Genomic DNA, 25,593 nt, shown 5'->3' with positions numbered 1-25,593 from the left:
GACTCCACTAGGTGATGAGAAGCAGTTCTCAGTCTGCAGAAGGGCCAGTGACTGCATGGGATTCACTGGGATTGCCACGGCACCCATAGGTGGGAGCTTGGAGCCATCGAAGTAAAGGTAAATGCAAGTTAAGTACATAAAGAATCCTGGCTATCTGGCACGCCTTCTCCATAAAGCATTAGTTCATGCAGTCACCTAGTCAACAAATATTTAAAGGGCATTATACAATGTTCCAGGTCCTGTGCCCCAGATGAGGTGATAACATCAAATGAGTCAGACCCTCCCTACCTCTTGGCGCTGATAGTCTAGTCAGGGAGGAGCTAGGGATGTGCTGGCGCAGCTGGGACCAGTCCCACAGGGCTTTGCGGGACTCGTGGCAGGTCACTTACCCAGCGCTTCAGGTCTGAAGATGGGGGACAGAGATAAGAGCTCCCAAGGGCAAACTCAAGGTGACAAGTCCCAAACCAGTTCCAGGAAACAAGGACCTGGTCAGATAACAGGAGTCTAATCACAGAGTCCAAGCAGAGTGGCTTGGATGTGGGGCACGGGGAAAGGTGTGTGCCAGAAAACCAAGCAAAGGAGTGATGGTTGGGATGAATGACAACACCTCCTCATTTGTACCTGGAGTCAGGCTAGGGGATGTTCACAGAAGCAGTTTGTAAGAAAGAAACTATGGGGAAAACCTCTATCTATTAACAGGACTAAGCAAATAAATTGTGATGTTCTCAAATAACAAGAGTTTCAGCAGAGAAAAGTAATCAGCCAGAGCTGCACATGTCAACATGGATGAATCATGCAAACATAACGTTAAATGAACAGCAAGCTGCAGAAAAACATACTTGTTTTATCTACTTGTTTTATGATACCGTTTATATAAAGTTTGCAAACATGCACGCCGATTCTATGTATTGTTCAGGGATAAAGAAACATGAAGTAAAAGTCTAAAGTCATTTGTGGGAATGATGAAGTAGCAATTCCACATTAGGATGACTTCCGGGGGAGGGGGAGGGTGTATTCACAAAGACACACGTGGTCAGGGCGTGAGGGCTTCAGCTGTATCGGCAATGCCTTATTTCCTAATCTGGGTGGTAGATGCATGGCTGCTCATTGTATTATTATTTATGCCTTTTTTATGTGTTTCAAATATTGCATAATAATGTTTATTTAAAAAGCTGGAGTGAGTGAGGCAAATGACATGGATTAGGAAAGAGGGGTCTACCTACAGGGGTGGGATAGGGAGGGTGGGAGGGAGGCTCAGGAGGGAGGGGATATGGGGCTATATGTATATGTATAGCTGATTCACTTTGTTATACAGCAGAAACTAACACACCAATGTAAAGCAATTATACTCCAATAAAGATGTAATAAAAAAGGAAAAGAGGGTCTACCTTCTACCCTTACTGCCTCTAGTAGGTTAGTCATCAGCCTTGGGGGTCTTCCAAAGCCTTGCTCAGAGATGTAAAAGAAGATGGCTCTTATAGATCAGCTGCTGGCCCGGTCAACTCCCACTCTGCTCTCCCCTGGTGCAATGCAATGACTTTGGAAGTGAAAAATGGGTTGGGGCTTATGCACTCCTGGATCTCTTGAGCTTCTCTTAAGGCCCCCCACTTTCTCCCTATAGAGAAAAGCTGTCTTGTGGCCAAATGAGCTGGAGCCCCATTGCTACCTAGTGGTACTCCCCTCACTGGCCACTCATCTGGCCAGTGTTACTCTGCCCTCCCGTTTTCCACTGCCGACTCCGACCCTCCCCACCCATTGCCTGAGACGTTCTCCATTGTGCTGCTTCTTGGTCTTGGCACTGGCCCCCAGCCCAAAATGTTTAACCTTTGCTCACTGCTCATTTTGGGGTCCTGGTGCCCAGGAATCCACCACCAACCCTGGCATATCCCGTCCACAGCTCCTCCCTGACTTGCCCCTTTCTGTCCCCACCATCACTACAACCCCAGTATAACATTGAGCTGCTCCTAACCTCCTGCCCCATGGAAGTAGAGAAGAGGAATCCCAAATATGTTCTCTTTTCATTTGAACAGGAGGTGTACCTCTGTGGTCTCTATAGATGCGGAAACCGAGGCCCAAATTAAAACCTGGTTCAAGGTCCGCTAGCCAATAAGGGGCGGAGCTGGGATTGTAGCCTATGTTCATCTGACCCCAAAGCCCACACATACCCTTTCCTTTCCATTCACTCCCTCTTGGATGTTGACTGGAAAGCTCCCAATGCGCTTTAACCTTTCCCACTTTGATTCGGACGTGCCATGGACGGGCTCCAGTGAACATTCTTGAACCTGTACTGCTAAGCTGCTTCCCTCATTGGCTTCTTTTCAGGATGCCTTTCACTGGAGAAAGAGAGGTATGGAGGAATCTGAGTCCGTTGTCTCTCTTTCCACCCTCCCGGATCTTCCCACTCCACAGTTCTTAGCTGCATAACGGGAGGATGCCAGACCACCCCTAACTGCTGCTGCTCCAGTCTACAGGCCCTGGCCCCAACCCTTATACAGGCACCAGCCCTAGTCCCCACCTGCCTGGGACCGTGGGGAATTACCTGAAGCCATTTAGGTTTGACCCACTCAGGCTCTTTCTATTTACATAAACTACCCCTCCTGGATATGGGCTATCAGGTCTTCATAAGATCTCTAAGGAGATCAGACCCACTGAGTTAGGTGAAAAGAGGTGAGGTAAAGGCAGGTGGAGGCCACAGGGCAGCTGAAAAAGGGGAGAGCAGGTCTGAAGAGCTGTAAGATCAGAGTGCAGCTGAGGGGATGAAGCAAGCCATTGAAAAGAGCAGTTTGCTGTGACCTGCTCTGTGGCAAGTGGGGGCTGGGGGCCTGGGGCTGAGCAGGGATTCGAGGGAGGCATATTTTAAGGTGTGGAATCAATACTGCATCTGTCCCTTTTAAATTCAGCTCCTTCTTCTAATAAATCGAGGCGAGCTGGGGCATAGGTGCGCTTGTTGGTCTGCAAAGAGCCTTTGGCTCATCAATTTCCATAGCAAAGACAGGCGGTTTGAGGGAATCGGATAATTACTGAGCCCTTGTTAACCTCTGCACATACCTGGCTGTCACCTTGATCTTTAGAAAGCCCTTGGAATTGAGTGGAGGAGTTATTGCAGGGCAGTGCATTATTGCTCACTGTTTGGCATGTCCATACATGTCACAGTGTGCCCTCCATGAGGGCAGGCACCGTGTCTACCCTCGTCATTGCAATCCAGCACCAAGGACAGTGCCTTGCAGGGAGCTGGTCCTTTGTTGGTTGAATATATGAACGGGGGTCTGCGTACTATGTGTTTGGGCTGTGGGGAGAAGGAGAAGCATGTGCCCTTGTACTTCTGCCTTCAAAACACTCTTCCTGTTGGAGGAGACAAGGCTTGGAGTAGAGGAAGGAGAACAGGTTTAGGGTCAAGCTGTTCTGTATGGTACACCTGGCTCAACCACTTTACCCTCTCTGTGACCTGAGCGGATTACTTAACTTTTCGAAGCCTCATCTGGTAGCAGAAATGATGGTGGGAAAGCTAATGCATGAAGTGCTTAGCACACGGTGCGGTATACAGCACGTGCTCAGTAAGTGGAAGCTGTTGAGGACATAGCCAGTATGTTGCCAGGGTGTATCCCTGCACGGGGCAGGTGACTTCTCTGGATCAGGGACTCCCCGGCATTTGTTCAGGAGCGGGCCTGTGACAGCATTTCCCTCAGTCCGAGGCCAAAGGAGGAGAAGATGGACAATGCATAAAGCTGAGTTTATTCCATTTAAAGGACAGTCCTTTTATGTGAGACTTTCTTCCTTATTACTTTCTTTTTGGTGCAAAACTATCTTTGTTTTGTGATATGATGATGAACTTAGAAGGTAGGCTGCAAAAATGTCTCCTCACCTGGTAAAATAAAAGTTTGTGGCCAGTGCTGGTCCTCCATGAAAAAAAATTCTGTACGTGAAATCCCCATGCCTAGAGACCACCAGTCTCGCTGATTCTGATGACGTTCTCCTCTCTGGGAGGTGGAGTTGAGGGACAGTGTAGGGGACGGGGAGGGTAGAGGGGCCAAGGCCTCTGTTGGCCTGGACCTAGAGAAGGCTTCCTAATGCAGCAGGAAAAACTTGAACGTGACCTTAAACATGGCAGGATCTGAGTTGGCAAATGAAAGTGTATGGGCCTCCTAGGTGGAGAGTACATTTTGAGCAAAGGCCCAGGGGCAGACATGAGCCAGGTGTGATGAGGGGTTGAAATGGAGAGTGTGGGTCATGGAGAAGCAAACAAGGATCAGAAAGCCATTGGGGTTTCTTTTTTTTTTTTTTTTTTTTTTTTGCGGTACGCGGGCCTCTCACTGTTGTGGCCTCTCCCGTTGTGGAGCACAGGCTCCGGACGCGCAGGCTCAGCGGCCATGGCTCACGGGCCCAGCCGCTCCGCGGCATGTGGGACCCTCCCGGACCGGGGCACGAACCCGTGTTCCCTGCATCAGCAGGCGGAGTCCCAACCACTGCGCCACCAGAGAAGCCCCATTGGGGTTTCTTAAGCAGGGTCATGCCATTCTGAAAGTGGGGTTAAGTAGGGAAGATAATGAATTTATGGAGCTCCTCTGATTATTTCTCATATTCGCTGCTCCCCTGGAACTATTCCCCAATGATAAAGAAGAATAAGGAAGCTTACAGAGCTAAAACAAGGCATCAGGGATCATATCACTAGTAAGTGACAGAACTTACTCCTGAATGCAGTGAGGGTGTTCAGATTCAAGAAGTTTTGAGAACTAGAGGTTAAACTTCCATGGAAAGAGATACAGCAAATCCTGATGAGTGAAGCGTTAGAGCTTGACAGCTGAGAGTAGGAACTCAAGTGGGAGTTAAATGATGCATTCTCTCCCTTTGGAAAGGACTGTGATGCAGTGAGTTCTAGATGTCACCCTCCGCACTGGCCAATGGTCCATCTGAGGTAGGGAGATAATGTCTTGTGCATGTACAATGCCCAGCACAGTGCCTGAATAGATACATAATACCCAATAAATCCCATCTTCCTACTGTGAGAGCTGAGGATTGGTTTTCAAACTTTATTGCGTGTTAATAAATATCTCCCACCCCTAGGTTCTTATTCAGTAGGACTGGGGTGCTTCGAGGAAAACTAGGTTTTTAATAATCACTTGAGCGGGCTCTAGTGCATTTCACTCCTGGACCACATTTAGAGAAGCTCTGCTCTAGAAGGGAGGCATCTCTTTGTGGATTCTATGCCACAATTCGGGTAGATGACACGGTGGTGGGGAGGGAGAGCTAGGCAAGGCCTTCCCTAGGTACAGGACATTGAGACAAAATTCTTGGGCTCCTTTTAGGAGGGAGAGGTGCTTCATTTGTGGATTAGGAGGACCTCCAATGAACAGGGACTACAGAGAATGTGGTTCTTCCAGTTGATTCTGAATAAAACCCTGTAAAAGCTGTCAGCCAGACCCACCTCATCACTGCTGTGGGCTGAATGAGCCCTGGCCAAGCCGCAGAGGACCTGCTTTGCTGCTGAGGCATCTGATGATACTGGGCCAGGCTCTTCCCATCACTGTAATGCGGTCCCTCTATCTGAAAATGAAGGGGTTGGAGATGATGAACCCCAAGATGCCCAGGCTCCCTGATGCATTTGTTAATAACCCTCACTGTCTCTTTCTACTGCCCATGAGGCAAGACCTTCCCAGCATTGCTTTCAAGAGAGCTGCCTATCCTTCCCTCCACATGGACCTCTCAGGCTAATGTCCTTTTGTGGGCCTAGGCCGGGGCATCACTTTCACAGAGGAGGAGATGAAGGGTGATTTGGCCAAGATCATCCAGTTGGAAAGTGAGAGAAGCTGACCATTTGTGGTCTCTGACACCAGCGTGTCAGTACTGAGTTTGTTCCCCTTCCTCATCCTTCGGGGTTGTTGGTGAGGATGTTTTTGGAGTGTTTTGGGTTTAGAGCCAGGAAAGCTGGGCTGCTGTTGCATCTGGCTGGGGAATCACGGTGCACATGGCCACCACATTGCATAGCTCTGGAGGCACAGTTGTCATTGCGATCTACGTGAATGGCGCCCCCTGGAGTTGTGTGGTCAACATTGGGAGCTTGATGGTAGTGCCTTTGGGTAGGGATGCGTCTTCCCTATCTTGCCCTACATACAAGAAGTTGGAGATGTCCTTGGAGATTCTGGTGGAGGGGGAAGGTGCTTTCAGTTCTGTGGGGAGTCAGAGATCAGGGCCTTTCAGAAAAGTGCAGCTTCTCTCATCCTTCTTCCAAATGGATGATTTGTTTCCTGCCACCCAGGCCTGGATGTGACCTGACAAGCAGAAGAACAGGGGTGGAAAGACCCATATGTCAATCCATGCCCAGCCTGCCTTGCATGACCCTAAGAGCATCTCCCTAAATTCTGTGCCTTAGGTGGCTCACTCACCTCACCCTAGTCCCAGCCCTGCAATATTGAAACCACCTATTCGGGCATCAGCTCTGTGGTAGATATTGGGGTACAAGAATCAATAAAATGTGGCCTTATTGCAAGGACAGACAGCTGGAGAGACCAGTAGGAAGCCCAGTGATTCTGCTTGGCCATGAGATTGCTTTGGTGGGGACATGGAAGGTCCAATGGGGCAACAGGGGAGGCATCTGGTCTGCCTGGGGAGACCAGTAAGGCTTCCCTGAGATGATGTGGTCATGGAATTGAGACTTAAAAAAAGGTGAGGAGGGGTTTGAAGAGCAAGAGGGAGGAGGGAGGAAGGAAGAGGCATTCCAGGCAGAGGAAACAGCATGGACAAAGACCCCAAGGCAAGAGAGAATGAGTGTTTAGAAACCCACCCTCTGCTTAGTAGGAGCAAGATGAAAATTGCATGGTCTGGGTACTGGGGGGCAGAGGGGAGCAAGCGGGAAGTGGCCAGAGAGCCAAAGCATGATGGAGCCTGGATTCCATGCAAAGTAGTAAGAATTTCTAACCTGAAAACCGTGGGGACCTGCTGAAGAATTTTGAGCAGGAAAGTGACATGATCAGAATGGCATTTTAGAAATAACGCTCTGGTAGAAATGTGGGGAATGGGCGGAAGCGAAGTGAGAGTACGGACTCAGTGAGTGGGGACTGCAAGAGTTCAGGTGTGGGTGCTGAGGGCCCGAGATGAAAGGAGTCCTGACTGGCTCTCCTAACTCCCTTCCCTGGCCCCTGGGCAGGCAGATGACTTCCTGCCCCCCCCCCCCACCTTGTGTCTGGGCGGGCAGTCAGGGCAGCTGCTCTGATTGGGGTGAGAGTGAGCTTCTCCAGGAGAACAGGGGTGGGAACTAGAGGGACTCTTCCTGGGACCCTCTTGCAGAAGCAGGGTCTCCTTCCGAGCTGGGTCTGGAGTGGACGAGGGCCACTTGGTCCACAAGAGGAGCCCAGAAGTTGCTCTGGGAACTTTCTCCCAGCACTGAGCCCCTCCACTCACAGGTGGCACCAGCCGGGGTGGGGGGTGGGCGCAGGAGGCTGCCCCCTGGTTCCAGAGCCCCTTCCCCACGTTTCTGTGGCAATCCCTTTACTTTGCTTTCTTCATCCTTGCTTCACAGATTGTCTCCCAGAACCTCCAGGGGTGCTAGAGAAGGGAGCTAATTACCTTGTTATAATATATATACTATATATATATGTATATATAGTATATATGCATATATATATGTGTATATATACAATATATACAATTATTATATATTGTATATACATATAAACTATTATTATATATATTATATAATTATATAATATATTATATATATGTAACATATATATAATATATATAATATATATAGATAGATAATATATTATATAATTATATATACAATATATAATTACCTTGTTATATACCTTGTTATACCTGTTATACCAGCCAGGAGGAGCTCCTAGTGCCCCAGACCTGGCTTCTCTTTCTCGGTGCCTCAGTGGTGCATTGGGCAGTCATGGGAGAGGGGAATCTACGCAGTAATTCACTGTATGTTTCTAGGCGGTGCCCACCTTCCCCTAATGAACTGAACAGGCAGAGTGGGAAGAAGTTAACAGCAGCATCACAGACATCCACTACGTGCCAGGCACAGTGCTAGGCTCTGGGAATTTGGGGATGAATCAGAGCCTGGCTCTGCTTTCAAGGAACTCCCTGTCTGGAGAGAAAGATAAGCCTGCAACAAATAAATAGTTCTGATGGGATGATGGGATGAGGTGTCACCTAGGGAGCGGGGCGGAGCCATAGGTCTGCCTGCGGTAGGAATGGAGGGCTTTACAGAGGAGGTGGCCCATGTAGCTGAACCCTGAAGGAATCAGTAAGGTGGAGAGGGCCAGGAGGGCCTTCCAGACAGAAAGTGTGAGGCAGCAGAAACAGAAGTGTGAGTGTGTCCTCAGGGAGTAGACCTGGCCCTCTGTGCCTCCGGCCCAGGACTTCCTGGAGGAAGGAAGAATGTGGGTCCCAGAATGCAGCTGGGACCTGGCCCTGCGAGTCCCTGAGTGCAGTGTCCTTGGGTTGCTGGGAACCACAGAAAGCTTTTGGGCAGCCAGGTGGCCTGCTCAGCTGCGTGCTAAGGGAAGACATTCCCAAGAGAGCCTGGGATGCCCGCCCCCTGGTCACTTCAGCTTCATTATCTCAAAAAGGCAGGCTTCAGGGGCAGGAGCTCAAAAGGGGATGGCAGTGGGCAAGGAATTACAATGAGGACGCAATTAACATCTCACAAACAGAACCGAGATGCAAACACCTCCCTGGAAGAGTGGAATTATGCGCAGAAAAAAAATCCTTCTCCTAAGAGCTCTCCAACTTTCATTAGCTCTGACAGTGAAGGCTGAATCTCTGTGTGTTCCATGGCAACTGTTTCCAGGAAGAACAGTGCCAAGAGGAGCACAGGTTCTGAAGACTTTCAATCAGTCCGAAAGCTTAGCCAGACAAAACATCGTGTCTCTGGCTTCGCAGCCTCCCTGGGCACCTAAGGGGAAGGGTATGACGTGGGCAAACATTACCCTCGATTTTGGTGGCGACTTGAGTGCAGGGAACATGAGCAAAAGCCGCCTCCCTCTGGGGCTGGATCACAGGAGAGGCGCCCAGGGCCAGAGGTCCCCCCACTGCAGACTCGGGGTCTGTGGCTCCAGGAGAAGGATGAGGCAGGGAAAGCAAAGCGACATCCAGTGGATTCCTCAGCTTCTTCCCTGTCCCCTGAGAAATACTCAGCTCTTTCTACAGTGTGCATGTGCTGGATAACACTGGTAGAGGGCCAGAGCTGGGCTCTGGACCCCCTTGGCCTGGATCTGAATCCCAGCCATTCCCTTACTCACTGGGCAATCTCTACCTGCTTACTTGGCATCTGGGGTTCAGCTCCTTCCGTATCGCTGCATACTCAGGAGGATCAGTGACACAGCCCATGGAAGATGCCAGGCTCTAGAACTGCTCATACTAGGTGCTGACCCAGTGCCCTCATCCTACTCCTGCTTAGGGTCCAGCGAGGTGCTGTGGGTGATGAAAGCAGCTTACGCTCTAGATCGGAGCCGGGCCACCTGCAAGAGTGCCACCTGCTCCCTCCTCCTCCGCCCTCCCTCCCCTTTCAGGAATCCCTCGCATGCCCTCCCCAGTCCACCTCTCCTACTCTGAGTGTAGTACAAGGATGGTGATGGCGTGGGATAAAAGCAAGTGGTTTGGGGCTTCCCTGGTGGCGCAGTGGTTGAGAGTCCGCCTGCCGATGCAGGGGACACGGGTTCATGCCCTGATCCGGGAGGATCCCACATGCCGCGGAGCGGCTGGGCCCGTGAGCCATGGCCGCGGAGCCTGCGCATCTGGAGCCTGTGCTCCGCAAAGGGAGAGGCCACAGCAGTGAGGGGCCTGCGTACCGGAAAAAAGGAAAAAAAAAAGAAGAAAAAAACCACAGGTGGGTTTGTACTTGGCCTCCGGGAGTCAGAGGATGAGCTGCTTTGGGGCCTTTGGCTCTGACCCTGCTCCAGACAAAGTGCATGTGGGGGGTGGGGATGGTGGAAGCACAAACGTGCGAAGACAACTTGTAAACACTGAGTACCCTCCAAGCTCCTGCCTTCGTTGCGTGAATATGTATCCAGGGCCTGCGTGTTCTGAAGCTCTGGTCCTTGGGATGCGTCAGTGAACAAAACAGACGGATCTCTGCTTTCAAGGAGCTTCCCTACTCCCGAGAGAGACTGGCCGTCTGCAGTATACACAGTATACACAATGAAAGGACACGGTGAAGTTAGAAAGTGATAACCGCTTGGGGAAAAAACCCAGCGGGGCAGGGAGAGGGGTTGGGAGTGTTAGTGTGTGAGGCGGGTTGTGATTTTCAATGGGGGAGTGCATTAGACCTTATTGAGAAGATGACATTTGAGCAAAGACTTGATGGAGGTAAGGATGTCTGGAGGAAGAGTATACTGAGACAGGGAACAGCCTGTGCAAAGGCCCAAAGGAGGGCACGTGACTGGCATGTTTGAGGAGAAGCAAGAAGGCCAGTGTGGCTGAGAGGAGAGGAACAGAAGATGTCACACGGTAATGGGGGCTAGAATGGGTGGGCTGGAGTGACTTCTGTTTATGGTGCCCTGAGCACTGTCAGTAGTTAGGAGGCCCTAATGGTGATCAGCCGTCCGCTCTCTCCCACCCCCTCCTCCAACAGCTATATTTTTTAACTATTCCATGTGTTGGAATTCAGTGTAATATTTTCTTTAAATAAAGCCTTTTGCAACTTAAAAAGTACTTGAAATTCACTAACTGAGTCTTGTACCAATGGGGAAATGGAACCTCAGAAAGGGCAAGTGACTTGCCCAAAGCCACACAGCAAATTCAGTGGAAGAAATGGAACTCAGACCCAGGGCATCTGGAGAAGGCACTTTCTATTATCTGTGTCAGAGACATGGGGATCTTGGGGGTTGGCCGGGACCCGAGACATACACAGTCCACACAGGGTCCTGACAGCTGGGTCCCCACGGATTCATCTGCTCCAGCCCACTTGAGCCTACGTGACTTTGCCCAGGCTGTGGCCTTCTCCTCTTACAAATACACATGGTCCTCTCCAGTTCAGCTTCTTCCTCCTCTCTGAAGCCACGCTCTGCTTACCTGAGCCAGCAATGCATCCTTTTATGAAATTTTTACAACACTCTGAGCTATAGCAGCTCTGAAACAAGTCATGCTGTCTTTTTAAACCAGTGTTTCCTGTTCTGTATGTGCTGAGGCAAGTTGCCTGCTCATACGGTTTAGGCTAGGATGGAGTTTCCTACTATATGTAATACCTCAGGATATGGTCTGGCACAGAAGAGCTGGTCAAGGAATGTTTATTAAGTAAATAAATCATGGCAGCCTTTGGAGAAGTACTTTTCCATGGACCTGCTAGCCCTGTCCATAAAGAGAAGGCACTAGAGCACAGAGGTCAACAGTCTGGGCTTTGGAATAAAAAAGACCCAGGTTCAAATCAAATTGCTTAACGTACTGGAACCTCAGCATCTACAGCTGTTAAATGGCAATAATAATGACATTTGGGGGTTATTAGGGGGATGAAATTGCATATAATGCTCAGTAGCACATGTCTAGCCCCTTGGCCTGGAGCCCTACTGGGGTTAGAGGGATCCCAGACAGTGGTTCTCACACTTGAGTGTGTTATCACCATCAAGGGCTTGTTAAAACACAGATGGCTGGTTCCCATCCCCCAGAGGTTCTGATTCAGCAGGTCTGGGGTGGGGCCCGAGACTTTGCATTTCTAACAGGTCCCCAGGTGAGGTGATGCTACTCGTTGTAAGATCACTCTTGAAAGCCAGTGTCTTAGACCAAGATGAGAGCTGTGGAAAGAGAAGGCACTGAAGATCAGGCATGGGCGTGATGTGCAGACTGCCCAGATGGAGAGATGCATACCCCGAAGGGGGCCTATTCTCTAGGCCAAGGAGTCAGCTGACTTCCCACATCTGGGTGACCAGCTGCTCTCACTCGAGCTCCATGCCATGCACTGAGATTCATAGTCCAGTGAAGCAGCAGCCAATGTACAACTTCCCCTTCTGTTTCACTCCTATTTCTTCCAGCTGGATAACTTCTGGCCTCGGGATATGCCACAATGGAGTGAGTTATAAGATGCTAATGGAGGTTAGCAAGAAATTAGAAAAACAGAGATGAAGCCAAAATTAGCGTTTCTAGATTTGGAATCCCCCCCTAATTTCTCAGAGATGGCAGTCATCCTGGGAGCATTCTAGGTCCCCAAGACTTAAAATGGTCCCATGAAAATGAATGGATTCTCCCTCGGCTACACAATAAAATCTACAGACTTCAGCTTAGGTTCAGATCTTGTATGACTTGGGCCCATCCTATACTAGCCAACCATTAAATGCCTCACCTTCCCTACTCCCTGTATTTTTTCTTATGTTTTTGCTCTCACATTCCTTCCAGCTGAATTGTCCTCCCTCCAATAAGCTCCTAACATCTATCTCTATTTTTGGTGTTCTAAATCAGGGGATAGCAAACTATAGCTTGTGGGCCAAATATAACCCACGGCCTGTTTTTGTCAATAAAGTTTTATTGGAACATGGGCACACCCATTCATTTCCGTATCTTCTATTGCTGCTTTTATGCTGCAGTGACAGAGCTGAGTAGTTGGAACAGAGACCCTCTGGTCTGCAAAACCTCAAATATTGGCTGTCTGGCTCTCTATGGAAAAAGTTTTCTGACCCCTGTTCCAAAGGCAGTGTCATTTTCTCAGTGAAACCTTAATGGATCCTACCAAGTTACATTCATCTCAGTTTCCCCTGAAACCTCCTAGTTCTTTCTTCTATGATTATATTACTTGTCATAATGGTTTTCCATGTATATTTTTGTCATTGACTCTATAAGTCTACACTGCTGTCCCTTTGCCAAGGCATACAAAGGTTACATTTAAAGACATTCCTTAAAGTCATTCGTAAAGTCCCAGAAGTAGGAAGCAACCTAAATGTCCAAGAGTAGAAAAAGGGCCAAATAAACTATGGTATAGCCATATGAGGTGTTGCTATATAGAAAATAAAATAAGTTTCTCAAGGATACCTAATGGTTGGAGAGAAATTGTCCATCACATAAAAAGTTTTTAGAGGGCTTCCCTGGTGACTCAGTGGTTGAGAGTCCGCCTGCCGATGCAGGGAACACGGGTTCGTGCCCTAGTCCGGGAAGATCCCACATGCCACGGAGCAGCTGGGCCCATGACCCATGGCCGCTGAGCCTGCGCGTCTGGAGCCTGTGCTCCGAAATGGGAGAGGCCACAACAGTGAGAGGCCCGCGTAAAAGTTTTTAGAAAGGATTCTAACAGTATATATAATACAATCCTATTTTGTAAGTAAGTAAATAAATAAATATGCAGATGAATGCATTAAAAAGACCTGAAAGAAATATACAAAAGTTTTATTCCTCTCCGGGTAGGGGGTTATGGGTGACTTCCATTTTGTTACTATATTAGCTTATATGTTATTCATAATAAGGATATATTACTTTTAAAACTGGGGGAAAAGTACAAGTTATTAACACACTAGCAGCTGACTCTATCCTGGCTTCACCACATTCTAGCGCTGTGGCCTTAAAAATTCATCTAGCCTCAGTTTCCTTATCTCTAAAGTACGGGGAAGTGTGGCTTTCTTTGCAGGGTCGTTGAATTGAATTTTTGATACAATCCAGTAATCTCCAAACTGCGCTTCTCCCCAGCATGCCACAGCAGCTGGGCCGTGGTGGCGAGATAGGGGGTGTCTGGGAAATCCCAGGAAACCAGGTTGGCATCTTGAGGTCGAAGCAGAGCTGTGATGGAGCAGAATGGTGCTGAGGCTGCCTTAAAGTTCAGGGAAAGCACAAGCTTTCACAGCCCAGCACCAGGATGGCTCCCATGAAAGGGGTCTCGCCCCTGAAGCTCCCAGCTTCATTGGCCCCATGCCACAGTGCCTTTGTATTTCATTTTCACCCTGACCCAGCCGCTCCGGCCCTAGTGGCCCGGGACCTGCCCTTCCACACATTCCACCCTGTGCGGTTTTCTCACTGCCTCTCGTTAGTCTGTGCTTGCCGTTTTCTTTTTCCTTCAAAGTCAGACCTTCATACTTCCACTGAAGCTTACTACTTTTTTTTCTTGGCTGGAATCTTTCTGCTCCTTCCTCTCTTCCTGACTTGCTGAAAAACGTCTTTACTTGAGCCTACAAGTAATGTTTTTTTTTTTTTTTTTTTTTTTTTTTTTTTTTTTTTGCGGTACGCGGGCCTCTCACTGTTGCGGAGCACAGGCTCCGGACGCACAGGCTCAGCGGCCATGGCTCACGGGCCCAGCTGCTCTGCGGCATGTGGGATCTTCCCAGACCGGGGCACGAACCTGCATCCGCTGCATCGGCAGGCGGACTCTCAACCACTGCGCCACCAGGGAAGCCCAGTAATGTTTTTTTTATTCCTTTCCTCCTTCTCTTCCTCTTCTTTTTTTTTTTCAAATTTAATTTAGTTTATTTTTTATATGCTTTTCCAAATTCTTTTCCCATTTAAGTTAGTACAGAATATTGAGCAGAGTTCCCTGTGCTGTACAGTAGGTCCTTGTTGGTTCCTCCTCTTCTTTTATAAGCATCCTTATTATTATTCCTTCCCCCCACCCCGAGATTATCAAGGTAAGTGAGGGGAGGCAAGAGTAGATGATGGAGATCAGTTAAGAGGTTGGTAAATTGGACTCAGGAGGTGACAGTGAGGATGAAGAGCAGTGGATGAGTTGGGATAAAAGAGAAAGAATCCACTGAAGTTACATATGGGGAAGATGAGGGCCAGAAAGGGGCTCTTACACACCCCAGGTGACCAAGTGACAGCTCAGGGAGTCTACGTCTGCATTCTTGCAGTTCCTGGGTACATCCCAATAGTGAGATATATTACTCGTCCACCATACCCCTTCCCACCCCACCTCCCTATTCTATGTGCTCCCCAGGGATATGGAGATGTTGACCTAATCCCAGGCCACCACCCAGGGTGGTGCATTTAACAAGGGTCTCCACACACCTGAGAAGCCAAGAGGGTACCCACTGACTTCTGGACTATGGAAAAGTGTGGCACACCTGCCTTTGGCATTTCAGGGAATTCGTTGAGGACTGGACCATAGAGTTGGAGGGGTATGTTTTGGACTGGGGGCAGTGGGAACAATAGTAACTAATTAAGTCAATCTCTTATGAGCCCCATGGGAGTGGAACAGCAGATTCTGCCTCTGTCGTGCTGTCCCCAAGCTTCACAGGGGCTCAGAGTCCCCAGCCTGTAAAAATGCCTGAAGAGCAAGGTGGTCCTCATGGATTAGACCGTGAACTGGCACAAGAGGAGCTTAGCATTTACTGAGCACGAACCATGTTGGTTTGTGAACTGCCTGTGAGTCCCTGGGGACCAGGGGTGCTGGGTCTCAGTGGCCTTGTCTCCTGCCTGGTGTGATAGTAGATGGCATTCCATCCTGGGAACAGGTGTCCCAGCCCCATGCCATGCAGGACCCTGGAGGCCTATGGAGTTCTCCCCTAGCTCTTGTTTTTTCGGTGGAGACTTGGAAGCTCCGCCTTGATGTGGCTGCAGAGAGGTTAAGCCCTAGCTCTGACTTCTGACTTAACATCTCTCATCGGAGCATGTGAATTAACCTCCTCCGGATTTCTAGAAGGTACCATGAAGATGTGCTGCTGTGGCTCAAGAGAGAGGGAGAATCGCATACCTGAATGGATGGAGGTTTGAAAGGTCTCAAGCAGAACTGCCTTGAATCTTTCCCACGACCTGATCATCTCTCTAGGAAAGCTCCCAGCTCCTTCTTTCTCAGGTACCCATTAGGCCTAAATGAGGGCTGCTGGTGGCTGGAAGGTCACCTCCCAAGGGCTCATTACTTTTGCCCTGTGGTCAGTTTGAAGTTCGCATCTGTTCATCCACCAGCTTCGCTTCAATGGGGATTGTGAACAGTCACTGAGGAATTTATGCCAACCAAAGGTGGGACTTGCTCTGCAAACTTTCCCAGGCTTAAGCTTATTATTCCAAAACTGTTCAAGGTTTACAAGTGTCACATATCAGATACCTTTTTCTATAGCTCAGTCAGTACACCTACTGTGAGGGCAACTCCTGTGAATTAACTTTCATGATTGCCATGGGAAAAAATTGGGAGGTTGAGTCCCAGAGAGATTCAATAATTTCATCTGAGGTCAGACAGATGGTTGATAGTCATGCTGAGCTTCCGGCCTAAACCTTCTTACTTCAAAGCCCCTGATAAGAGGACAAGTCAGAAGATCAGGATTTGGGGGTGGGTGGTGGTGGTGGTGGGATGAACTGGGAGATTGGGATTGACATATACACACTAATGTGTATAAAATAGATAACTAATAAGAACCTGCTGTATAAAAGTAAATAAATGAATAAATAAAAGTTAAAAAAAAGAGGAAAAGATCAGGATTCAAGGTCTATCCCTCCAGACTGTTGCTTCATCTATAACATGGTTATAATCTCCTGCTGATAAACCTGACCAGGGAATTGTGACCATCCAGTGAGGGGATACATGTAACAACACAGTATAAATTCTAGGAGGTTATGCTGCTCAGTGTGCTTAGACCCCTGAAGAAAGGCTCAGGAATGAATCCCACACAGGCAGCCTCAGGAAACTCAGTCTTGCTAGATGACATGTACAGAACGGACTCAAATCTATGATAAATGTAAAAAGAGATGTAAAGTAAATGTAGAGTTTCGAGTTGAGAAAGATATTATCTTCAAGGGAGGGGATCTGAGAAGTCTTCCTAGGCAAGAAGACAGTTCGACAGTTTAATTAGGCTTTGAAAACCCCCCGAGAATTCGGCCATGCGTAGGTGGATAGACGTATGCACACAGGTGTGTGTGTGTAAATGTCCATAGGACTGTGGGAGTTTGTAGTGGGGTTTCTCATGGCTACTAGAGGAGCGGTGAGAGTGGGAGTCAAGCCACCTTCGAATGTGGAAAAGTGCAAAGAAAACTGGCTTTGGAATCAGGCCGACTTTGGTCCTATCGTAGACATTTTCAAAATACCCTGCCCCAGTACATTGTGAGCTTTCTGTTTCTAGCCATACACACACACACACACACACTCTTTCACATTCACACTCTCATCATCCATTTACTTGCTTGTCAATTCTCATTTCCAAATAGCTCCTGAATTTTTACCTGCCTCTCCCTTCCATTGCTATTGGCAAGCACTAACCCTGACCCTCACTCGCAGCTAGAGTCTACCACTGCCTTGGTTTCAAGCCTTGCCCTCTTTTTCCTTGCTTACTCACCTTCAGTTGCCTCCTGCCTGCAGTTTTCTTTTTGTTGTATTATTCCTCTCCTGCAGTCTCTGCGTGGCCACAAGAAGCTTTCTAAAACAGGTATCTGATCATATCCCTCTCCTGCCAAAACTCCCATAATGACTTGCCTTCAGCCAGAATAGCATCAAGTCCAGTCATTAAATAGTCACTACCTACCTCTACTGCTTCAGTCTATTTTCTCAGTCATCGTCTCACTGGGATGCAGTGGCAGCCAGCTTTGCTCCATCCCACGTCCAGATCTGTTCCATGCTGGCTTCTCTGCCTGGAATGCCCTTTCCCAGTGTTTCCTCCGGAATAATTTAATTAAATTATTTAATAAAGAAATTGAATAATTTTAATAAAGTAATATTTTAATATTATATATCAATATCTAACAAAATAACATAGCCAACTCTCCTTGGGTTTATTTACCTGTCTAGGGGAGCCTTTGTGAGGGCAATGACTTACCTGTCTGTATACTCAGGTCCAAGTACAAGGCCTGGCATGAATTATGTGTTCAATAAAAACTTAATGATTAAATGAATGAATTAATAAATACATAGGTAGTTTTACTAATAATAAGAACATTGACTCATGCCTTCTACTGGGAAGGAAAAAGGAACCAACTATTATACATTGATTATCTGTCTAATTCACTCTTTGACATTTTCTCCCAGGGTAGTTAAATCATTCATCATTGTATTCAAAAGTTTGAAATCCTTTGGAGTGAGTTTTCACAAGAATGGGTTGTTCAACCCCAAGACATGAGAGGATCCCAGCTGAAGTTGAGAAACTCAGTATATTCTGCAGTATTTGCAATTTGAGGATCAGGCGAAAGGTCAAAGACATTAACTGAGGACTTATAGGATCCTGAATCAGTAAGTACTTTGGAGTTGAAATAAGGAAGTAAAAAGGTAGCTCAATTTTCTGTCGATTTATATGTCTGCATAGTCCAGGCCCTTGATCTGTATTGTTAAAAAATAAAATTAAACCCAGTAAATTTGAAGATCTCTAATAGGTTTCATTCAATGATTCACGAATCAGGCAGCATCTCATCTAGTAATAGAAGGGTACTTCAATAGGTTGTACATAGGTTGGATCTGTGATTTTTCTTTTTAACAACGGCCCCGTTTTGATCAGACTCTCAGCCTAACTGGGAGATGTGATCAAAATGTAAGGCCTTGGCATCACTCTCAGCTACGGCTCTGAAGCTTTGTTGATCTTTGGTGTGGTATCCACATGTCATGATGTTTTTGCTGAAACCATGTGATATTCACAGGCCATGACTTCAGGTTCACAATTTTTAAGTCAGCTGTTCTCTTTGCTTCTCTTATGATGGTCCAGTCTTAAGAAGATCGTTTCCCTGCTAGTCAGTGGCTGCAAACATGCATTTAAAGCTTTTGAAATGATACAGTATGCCAGGGGGATCATTATGATAACTGTAAGCAGGGTAATTCCCAGTGTTTGGAGTGCACTTTGGAGCCATAACCCCCAAGGCCCAAACCAATCAAAGAAAGACCCCATTAAGGGAGTCACCTTTTTATCCAAGTGTCTTGCTCAATGATCTTACATAGCTGAGTTTCAACTTCCCGAGAAGGGTTCATCCAGGTGCAGCGGGTGGTGTGGCCACAACAGACACCTCCTTGCGCGGCTAGAAGATAATCAACGGCTGTCCTATTATCAAGAACAACCTTGACCAGAGAGCCTAAGGATCTTTGCTGGGTGGCAAGCAAATGCTTTAGCAGTGCTTTCTGTAATATATTCAGAAGTTAGGGAGAGACTTCTGATCACATTCTCATTTGAATTTACCCCTAACCAGGGAAGTATGGCTTTGCCAAAGGAAGCAATTCCTGAATCATAATGCCTCCTGGAAAGTCCTTTCTAGAACAGTTAGTGGCATAGTTAGAAAACTTAAGAAGCATAGCCCGTCTGTGCCCCAGCCATGTAGGCATTTGTAGGTCCAAGGAGAGCGATAACTACCACAGACAAAGACAAGACCTACTGGGGACACAAACCATTTCTGTCAAAGAAGTACTGTTAGTGGACTCAGTCACAGGAATTGCTGTGTTTACCCATTCAAGCCAGAGGTCAGGCAGGTTTTTAGTGCATGGTGAGGAAAATCTCCTAGCCTGAAATAGTCACCTTCAATTCCAGAGGTTACCCGCCTCGCCTGAGCAATGTCCTGGGAGATACGGGTGATGGGGTTATCTTTCCAGGCCAACGCCAGAGTAAAGGAAAGAATAGTTTTATGTTTAGCCAAAGGAGGAAGTCTTGATCCATTGTCTTGGCTGGAAGCAGTCTACCTGGATGTCAGCTACTTCTGTTCCTCGTCAGTTTGATTCAGAGGTCTCTAGCACTGGTAAGAGACCAGAGGTCAGATGGGGCCTTTTTCAGCTGTGAGATATGCAAGTTCAAGTTCCTCGAGTTTGGCTGCCATCTGGGTAGTAAGGAGAACCTGGCACAGTCCCTTCCAAGGAGACTTAAGGGCAGTCTTTGTTTTTAGTGATTCCAAATCAGAAAGGTGGGAGACAGTTGGAAACATCAGTTTGGTGAGTCATAGCCAGATGTTTGATTAAACCAGAAGAATTCAGGATCTAGTCAAGTTTGCGTGTACATAATAAAGCCTCAAAGGTAATTAACAGGACTAGAATCTAATATCTACAAGTGATGCAAGCATAATTTTTCTCTCTACAGTTACCCTCATTTTTTTACCAAAGATGATCACAGTAAAACTAATTTGTTTATATTAAATTTGGCCTGATATTTGTGTAAGTGCAACAAGAAAAGTGATTGGCCATGTAAGTTCTTTTTAGTACTGCTTTGCTGAAACATCTCATAAGGAGTCTCAGACTTCACCAGAAATACCATTTCAGTCAAAACCTTGATGTTATACCAGCGTTTCCAATTGTGCCCAGTTACAAGAAGCATGGAGATAAAAATACTCACTGAGAGATTCTGAATTCTGGAGGGACCGGGTAGGGAGAAAAAGTACATGTTTTATCTTTGTTCACCAAAGTATATCTTACTAAGTTGTTGATAGCTTAAGAGAAAAGATTTCATTAAGTCTGGGGGAAAAAAAAAAGCATCAGCAATATTTTTTAAAAATATTTATTTATTTATTTAGGCCGCACCAGGTCTTAGTTGAGGCATGTACCCAGGCCCCCTGCATTGGGAGTGCGGAGTCTTACCCACTGCACCACCAGGGGAGTCCCCAAAGCATCAGCAATATTTTAAACACACGGTCATAAAAATTATAACCATCCTTATCTGTTCATTCAGCCTCATGTTATTCATTCTTGTTCTGCTCGAATCCAGTTTTTCCGTTAGTTCTCTTGACCTTGCCTGATGATTGAGGGTGATAGGGACAGTGATAATTCTCAAAAGTTTGCAAGATTTTCGTTTAAGGTTCAAATGATTTTCCCAGTGAAGTAAGTTCCTTGATCACTGGAGATTGTGGAAGGTATACCCCATTGGGAAACACATTTTCTAACAGTTTCTTTGCCACCATGAAGGCATTGGCCTTGTAACAGGAAAAGCCTTCAACCCATCTGGAAAACATACATACAGTAACAAAAGCATGTTAAGAACCCATACTAAGTGGCAGTGAATGAATTCCAGTTGCAGATGTTTAAAGCGTCCAGAGGGAGGGGGTCTGAGGCTTCTAGGGACAAAAACAGTTTTTCTTAAATACACTATACACTATGGTGGAATGCAAAAACCAAAATATACCTGGTTTGCCAGGGAGTTGGAAAGAACCAAGCAGCCATCTTGGGTTTCCCATAGCCCTGACTCTTCATTTAGTTTACCCATCTTAAGTTCTCTGATTCAGGAGCAGACTGTCGCCATGTTACAAAGACATCAGGATGGTAAAAATCTGGCAATGAATGGTTATGTTTTGCAGAAGCAAAATGGACTTCATTCACATGTACCACAATCTTTATAGATTCTGTTGCTCCTTCCTTTGCATGAAAGTCAGCAAGGGCATTTCCCTGATATTCAGATTTAGTCCTTTTAGTGTGAGCCTCAATTTTGATAACAGCGATTTCAGATTTGTAAGATTTTCCATTAGCCCAATTTCCAAGTACTACCTATTTTTTAAAAATTTTCTTCTGATGAGTTTCATTTCAAAAAATGGCTCTTAGGTCCTAGAGAAGATTGGGGGGGGGGGGCGGGTAGGAAATCTCCATTTCAAAAGCACAGACTAAGTACAAAACAATTCTGTTTCCAATGCCCTGATCTTTTAAAGCATTTTGAGAGGAATAGGTGAGCTTTGGGGATTGGCAAAAAATAAATAAATAAATAAATAAATAAATAAATAAAATCATTTGAACTTTGAACTTCTAGAGCCACAACTTTGATTCTGCAGAGAATTGTAAGACAAAACCTGTGTTTCCAGTTCCCCCTAAAGAACTGGCTTTAGCTTCTGTTTTAGGGTTTTTTTGTTTAGCTTTTATCTCTTTAATTTTTCAGTAGCCTTTTGCAACACATCTTTCAATGAAGCTCTTTTGGAATTTTGAAAACTTTTGGAGGCTTCTGCATACTAATTAAAATAGGTATTCCATTCTGTTTGTTTGATACGGGAGCCCTTGCTTATCTATTTGGAACATTCCTTCTAATGGCCATTGTAATTTCAGGTTATTTTTAGTAAAATTTTGCCACTTTGCTAGATATCTACAGCTTCTAGGACTATAGTTCTTTTTAAAAAATTTTTATTTTATTTTATTTTATTAAGTAATTTTTTAAATTTTTGGCTGTGCCAGTTCTTAGTTGTGGCATGTAGGATCTTTCGTTGCGGCCACGGGGCTTCTCTCTAGTTGCGGCACACAGCTTTTCTCTCTCTAGTTGTGGTGTGTGGGTTCCAAAGTGTGTGGGCTCTGTAGTTTGCAGCACCCGGGCTCTCTAGTTGAGGCGCATGAGCTCAGTAGTTGTGGCGCACGAGCTTAGTTGCCCCAGGGCACGTGGGATCTTAGTTCCCCAACCAGGGATTGAACTCGTGTCCCCTGCATTGAAAGGCAGATTCTTTACCACTGGACCACCTGGGGAGTCCCATAGGGCTATAGTTCTTAAACATAAAATAAGCAGGTGTGCTGGAAGGTGGCATATTCAACTCTTTGGATCCCTTTTTTTTTTTTTTAGCTAGGACTTTGGGTTTCTCAGAGCCAAACTAATGCCCAGGAGGGAATTGCTGTGGAGTTGGAAGGTGGCAAGTGCTCTAACAGCCTTTAAATGCTTGATACCTACTCACCAATGTTTGCAGCTTTTTTTTTTTTAACTTCTGAGAGCCCCATAGCAACTAACCTTTATTTAATATCCACCTGAGGCCTCCCTCTGGACCCAATCCAATTCAAACCAGACCCAGTCCTATCCCGGACCCAGTTCAGTTCTTAAGTTGGATCCAGTCCAACTCCAGCTGGTAACCACCAACAATTCCCATGGAACTTTGGACTAAGGGAAAGGGTTGAACAAGCAGACCTCGCAGAATGGAGACGGGAGACTGATTCCAAACAAATGGAGAAATGCAGCTGCCACCAACAGTTTCCAGCATGGAATCTGGGGAAGAATTCCAAATAAATGGGGAACTACAGTAGTTCCCAGTATAGAATCTGGGGACAGAATTAAGGACTGGGATTTTCCACCCAGAGAATTGTGGTCTAAAATGTTAGGGCCTTGGCTCAGGGCAGAATCCTTTGCCAGCTCAGTTGGGCTCTGGGCAGAATCATCTACCAGCTCAAGATGACCTTCCCCATAAAGGAAAGCCAACTGGACCAGGAGCTTGAAGGCAAAGAGAGTGGAACTCAAACTGAGAGGAACTCACCATCGGTGCTCAGAAATGGAGAGAAGAAAGACAGTGAAGTCAAAAGAGTTCATTGGGGGGGGGGTGCTTCCCTGGTGGTGCAGTGTTTGAGAGTCCTCCTGCCAATGCAGGGGACACGGGTTCGTGCCCCGGTCCGGGAGGATCCCGCGTGCTGCGGAGTGGCTAGGCCCGTGCGCCATGGCCGCTGAGCCTGCGCATCCGGAGCCTGTGCTCCGCAACAGGAGAGGCCACAACAGTGAGAGGCCCGCGTACCGCAAAAAAAAAAAAAAGAGTTCATGGGGCTCTACATGTGTTTTTCCCTGGATACTGTTGGAAGTTCGCTTTGAATCCCACCACTGCTGCCAAATCTGTTAAAAACCCAAATTCAGCCAGGTAAATTTGAAGATCTAATTGGCTTTATTCAATGATTCATGAATTGGGGCAGCATCCATCTAGTATATAGAAGGGCACTCTGAGGGTCTGTACAAAATGTAAGTTTTTTTCTAGGAAAACGGGTAGGGCAAGAGAGCTGTTAGCAAAAGAAAAGAAAGGATTATTTTTAGGCTAGTCTGTCTTCTTTTGGGGAGGGGAAGGAAAGGGCAAGGGTTTTCTCTTGCCAACTGCCTCTTCTTCCATGGGGGTTGGAGAGGGCCAGTACCTCATTGGTGCTGACCAGAAAATTCTCGACTGGCTGATTAAGGGTATATTCCTGGGGAGGGTCAAAACTGCATTTAGGTTAGGTATTTATTTTATTTTATTTTTTTTTTTTTTCGGTACACGGGCCTCTCACTGTTGTGGCCTCTCCCATTGTGGAGCACAGGCTCAGCGGCCATGGCGCACGGGCCTAGCTGCTCCATTGCACACGGGATCCTCCCGGACCGGGGCACGAACCCGTGTCCCCTGCATCGGCAGGCGGACTCTCAACCACTGCGCCACCAGGGAGGCCCTTAGGTTAGGTATTAAATCTAGGTTTGGTATCACGGGTTTTGGCACAAGTGATGCCATTTTGGGCCTGTGGTTTTTTTCTTTAACAGTATTTTTAATGCTTGGTTATCCCAGAGCAGATTCTTCACTTTTCATATTATTGTAGTCACGGATTTCTACTTGATCAAGCATTGACAATATCTGAATTGGGTTCTACCACACTGTGATTCCATGCCCATGGAAGACATTGCTTATCAACCACATCACTCCTTCCTGCCAACCCTGAATGTGGTTTCAGAATTTTTTCTTACATGGTAGTCCAGGTAGCTATTGGTATGCTGGTACCAATTTACCAGAGTAAATAAATTACCATGAATTAAAATCCATTTTTCCATCCCTCTACCAGATCTTGAGGTATTTTTAGGGAGAAGTCTGGATCTGGGGAAGGTGGAAACTACATACAAGTGTAACAGCGGGTCTGCTTTTTCCCTGAGCTCCAACCTCTTTAGTGCCTCCTTAATGCCTGTTCTTGGATGTCTCATGCATTGCAAAACGAAACCCTTGGATGCCTGTAAATTATTTTTCTTTCCCCACCTTCTCAATTGCAGTAATTTCAATATGCACCCAGTTTAGTTAAGTTAAGGACCTATTAGTTATCTCTGATGCTTCCATTTCCCTTACCTGCACATTTACTTCACCAGCAAATAGTACTGATTGTATTCATCAGTACATATTTCAAATATGTCCCCCTCCAGTCTTACTATGATAGCTTCCCAGTGTAAACCATTATAATGTCTCTCCTCAACTATTATAATTGCCTCTTCACTGGTTTTCTTGCTACTGTCCCTGCCTCTATCCACGCTACTCCCAATACTTAAATAAAGCATCAATTAATTATACTCCTAGGTATTTATCCAAGGGTAACAAAAACATATGTCCACAGAAAGCATGGTACAACATTCATAGCAGGTTTATTCACAATGGCCCCAAATTGGAGAGAGCCCAAATGTCTATCTACAAGTTAACTGACAACATATTGTGTATTTATACAATGGAATACTAATCAGCCAAGAGAAAAAAAAAAGGCAAACTACTGATGCATGGAAATGTATGAATCTCAAAAACAATATGCTGAGAGAAAGAAGCCAGACATAAGAAAACTGTATGAATCCATGGACATAAACTTTTAGAACAATTAAACAAATGAAGCTAAGATAAGGAGGCAAGAACAGTCTTCACATCTTGGGATGGGGAGTTGGTGGGGTTTGGGAGAGGACATGAAGGAACTTTCTAGGAAGGTGGAAGTGTTCTGTGAAAGGAATGTGGGTTTTGTTTGTTAAAATAATACAGGTAAGATCTATACATTTCACTGTAGTTGATTTTACCTTAAAAAAGGAAAATAGAACTGTAAAAAATAATAAACATGTGGGAGAGTGGAGAGTGGGTAGAAGTCCAGATGATTCAAGAATGGCAAAACGCTATTGATGGTTGAATCTGGGTGATGGGTATGTAGGGGCTCATTATGCTATTTTGCTTACTTTTTATATGTTTGAAATTTTCCACAATCAAATATTATTTTAAAGAACAAGTCAAATCATATCTCTCTAGTTTGAAGCCCTTTAATGACTTCCTACTGGATATAGAAAACAAGCCTAAGCTATATGCTGTGATTCACATGGTCCTGCCCCA

General features: G+C 46.3%; 2 protein-coding genes across 2 annotated transcripts in view; both read left to right on the top strand.

Moving 5' to 3' along the window:
• Nucleotides 1-25,593, top strand: part of ASIC2 (acid sensing ion channel subunit 2) — a gene marked incomplete at its 5' end in the record, with an annotated part of 989,736 nt that overhangs the window by 57,319 nt on the left and 906,824 nt on the right. The window lies entirely within an intron of this gene.
• Nucleotides 1-25,593, top strand: part of LOC309794221 (uncharacterized protein C10orf143-like) — a gene marked incomplete at both ends in the record, with an annotated part of 109,923 nt that overhangs the window by 51,320 nt on the left and 33,010 nt on the right. The window contains one exon of the mRNA XM_082605427.1: nucleotides 5,729-5,794. Coding sequence (XP_082461553.1) covers nucleotides 5,729-5,794 — 66 coding nt within the window. The remainder of the gene's footprint in view (nucleotides 1-5,728; nucleotides 5,795-25,593) is intronic.

Source organism: Mesoplodon mirus, assembly GCF_964341445.2.
Source record: "Mesoplodon mirus genome assembly, chromosome: 18".
In the NCBI taxonomy this organism is placed as follows: Eukaryota; Metazoa; Chordata; class Mammalia; order Artiodactyla; family Ziphiidae; genus Mesoplodon; species Mesoplodon mirus.
The sequence above is the reverse complement of the archived record's forward strand: the minus strand, read 5'-3'. Positions and strand labels throughout refer to the sequence as shown.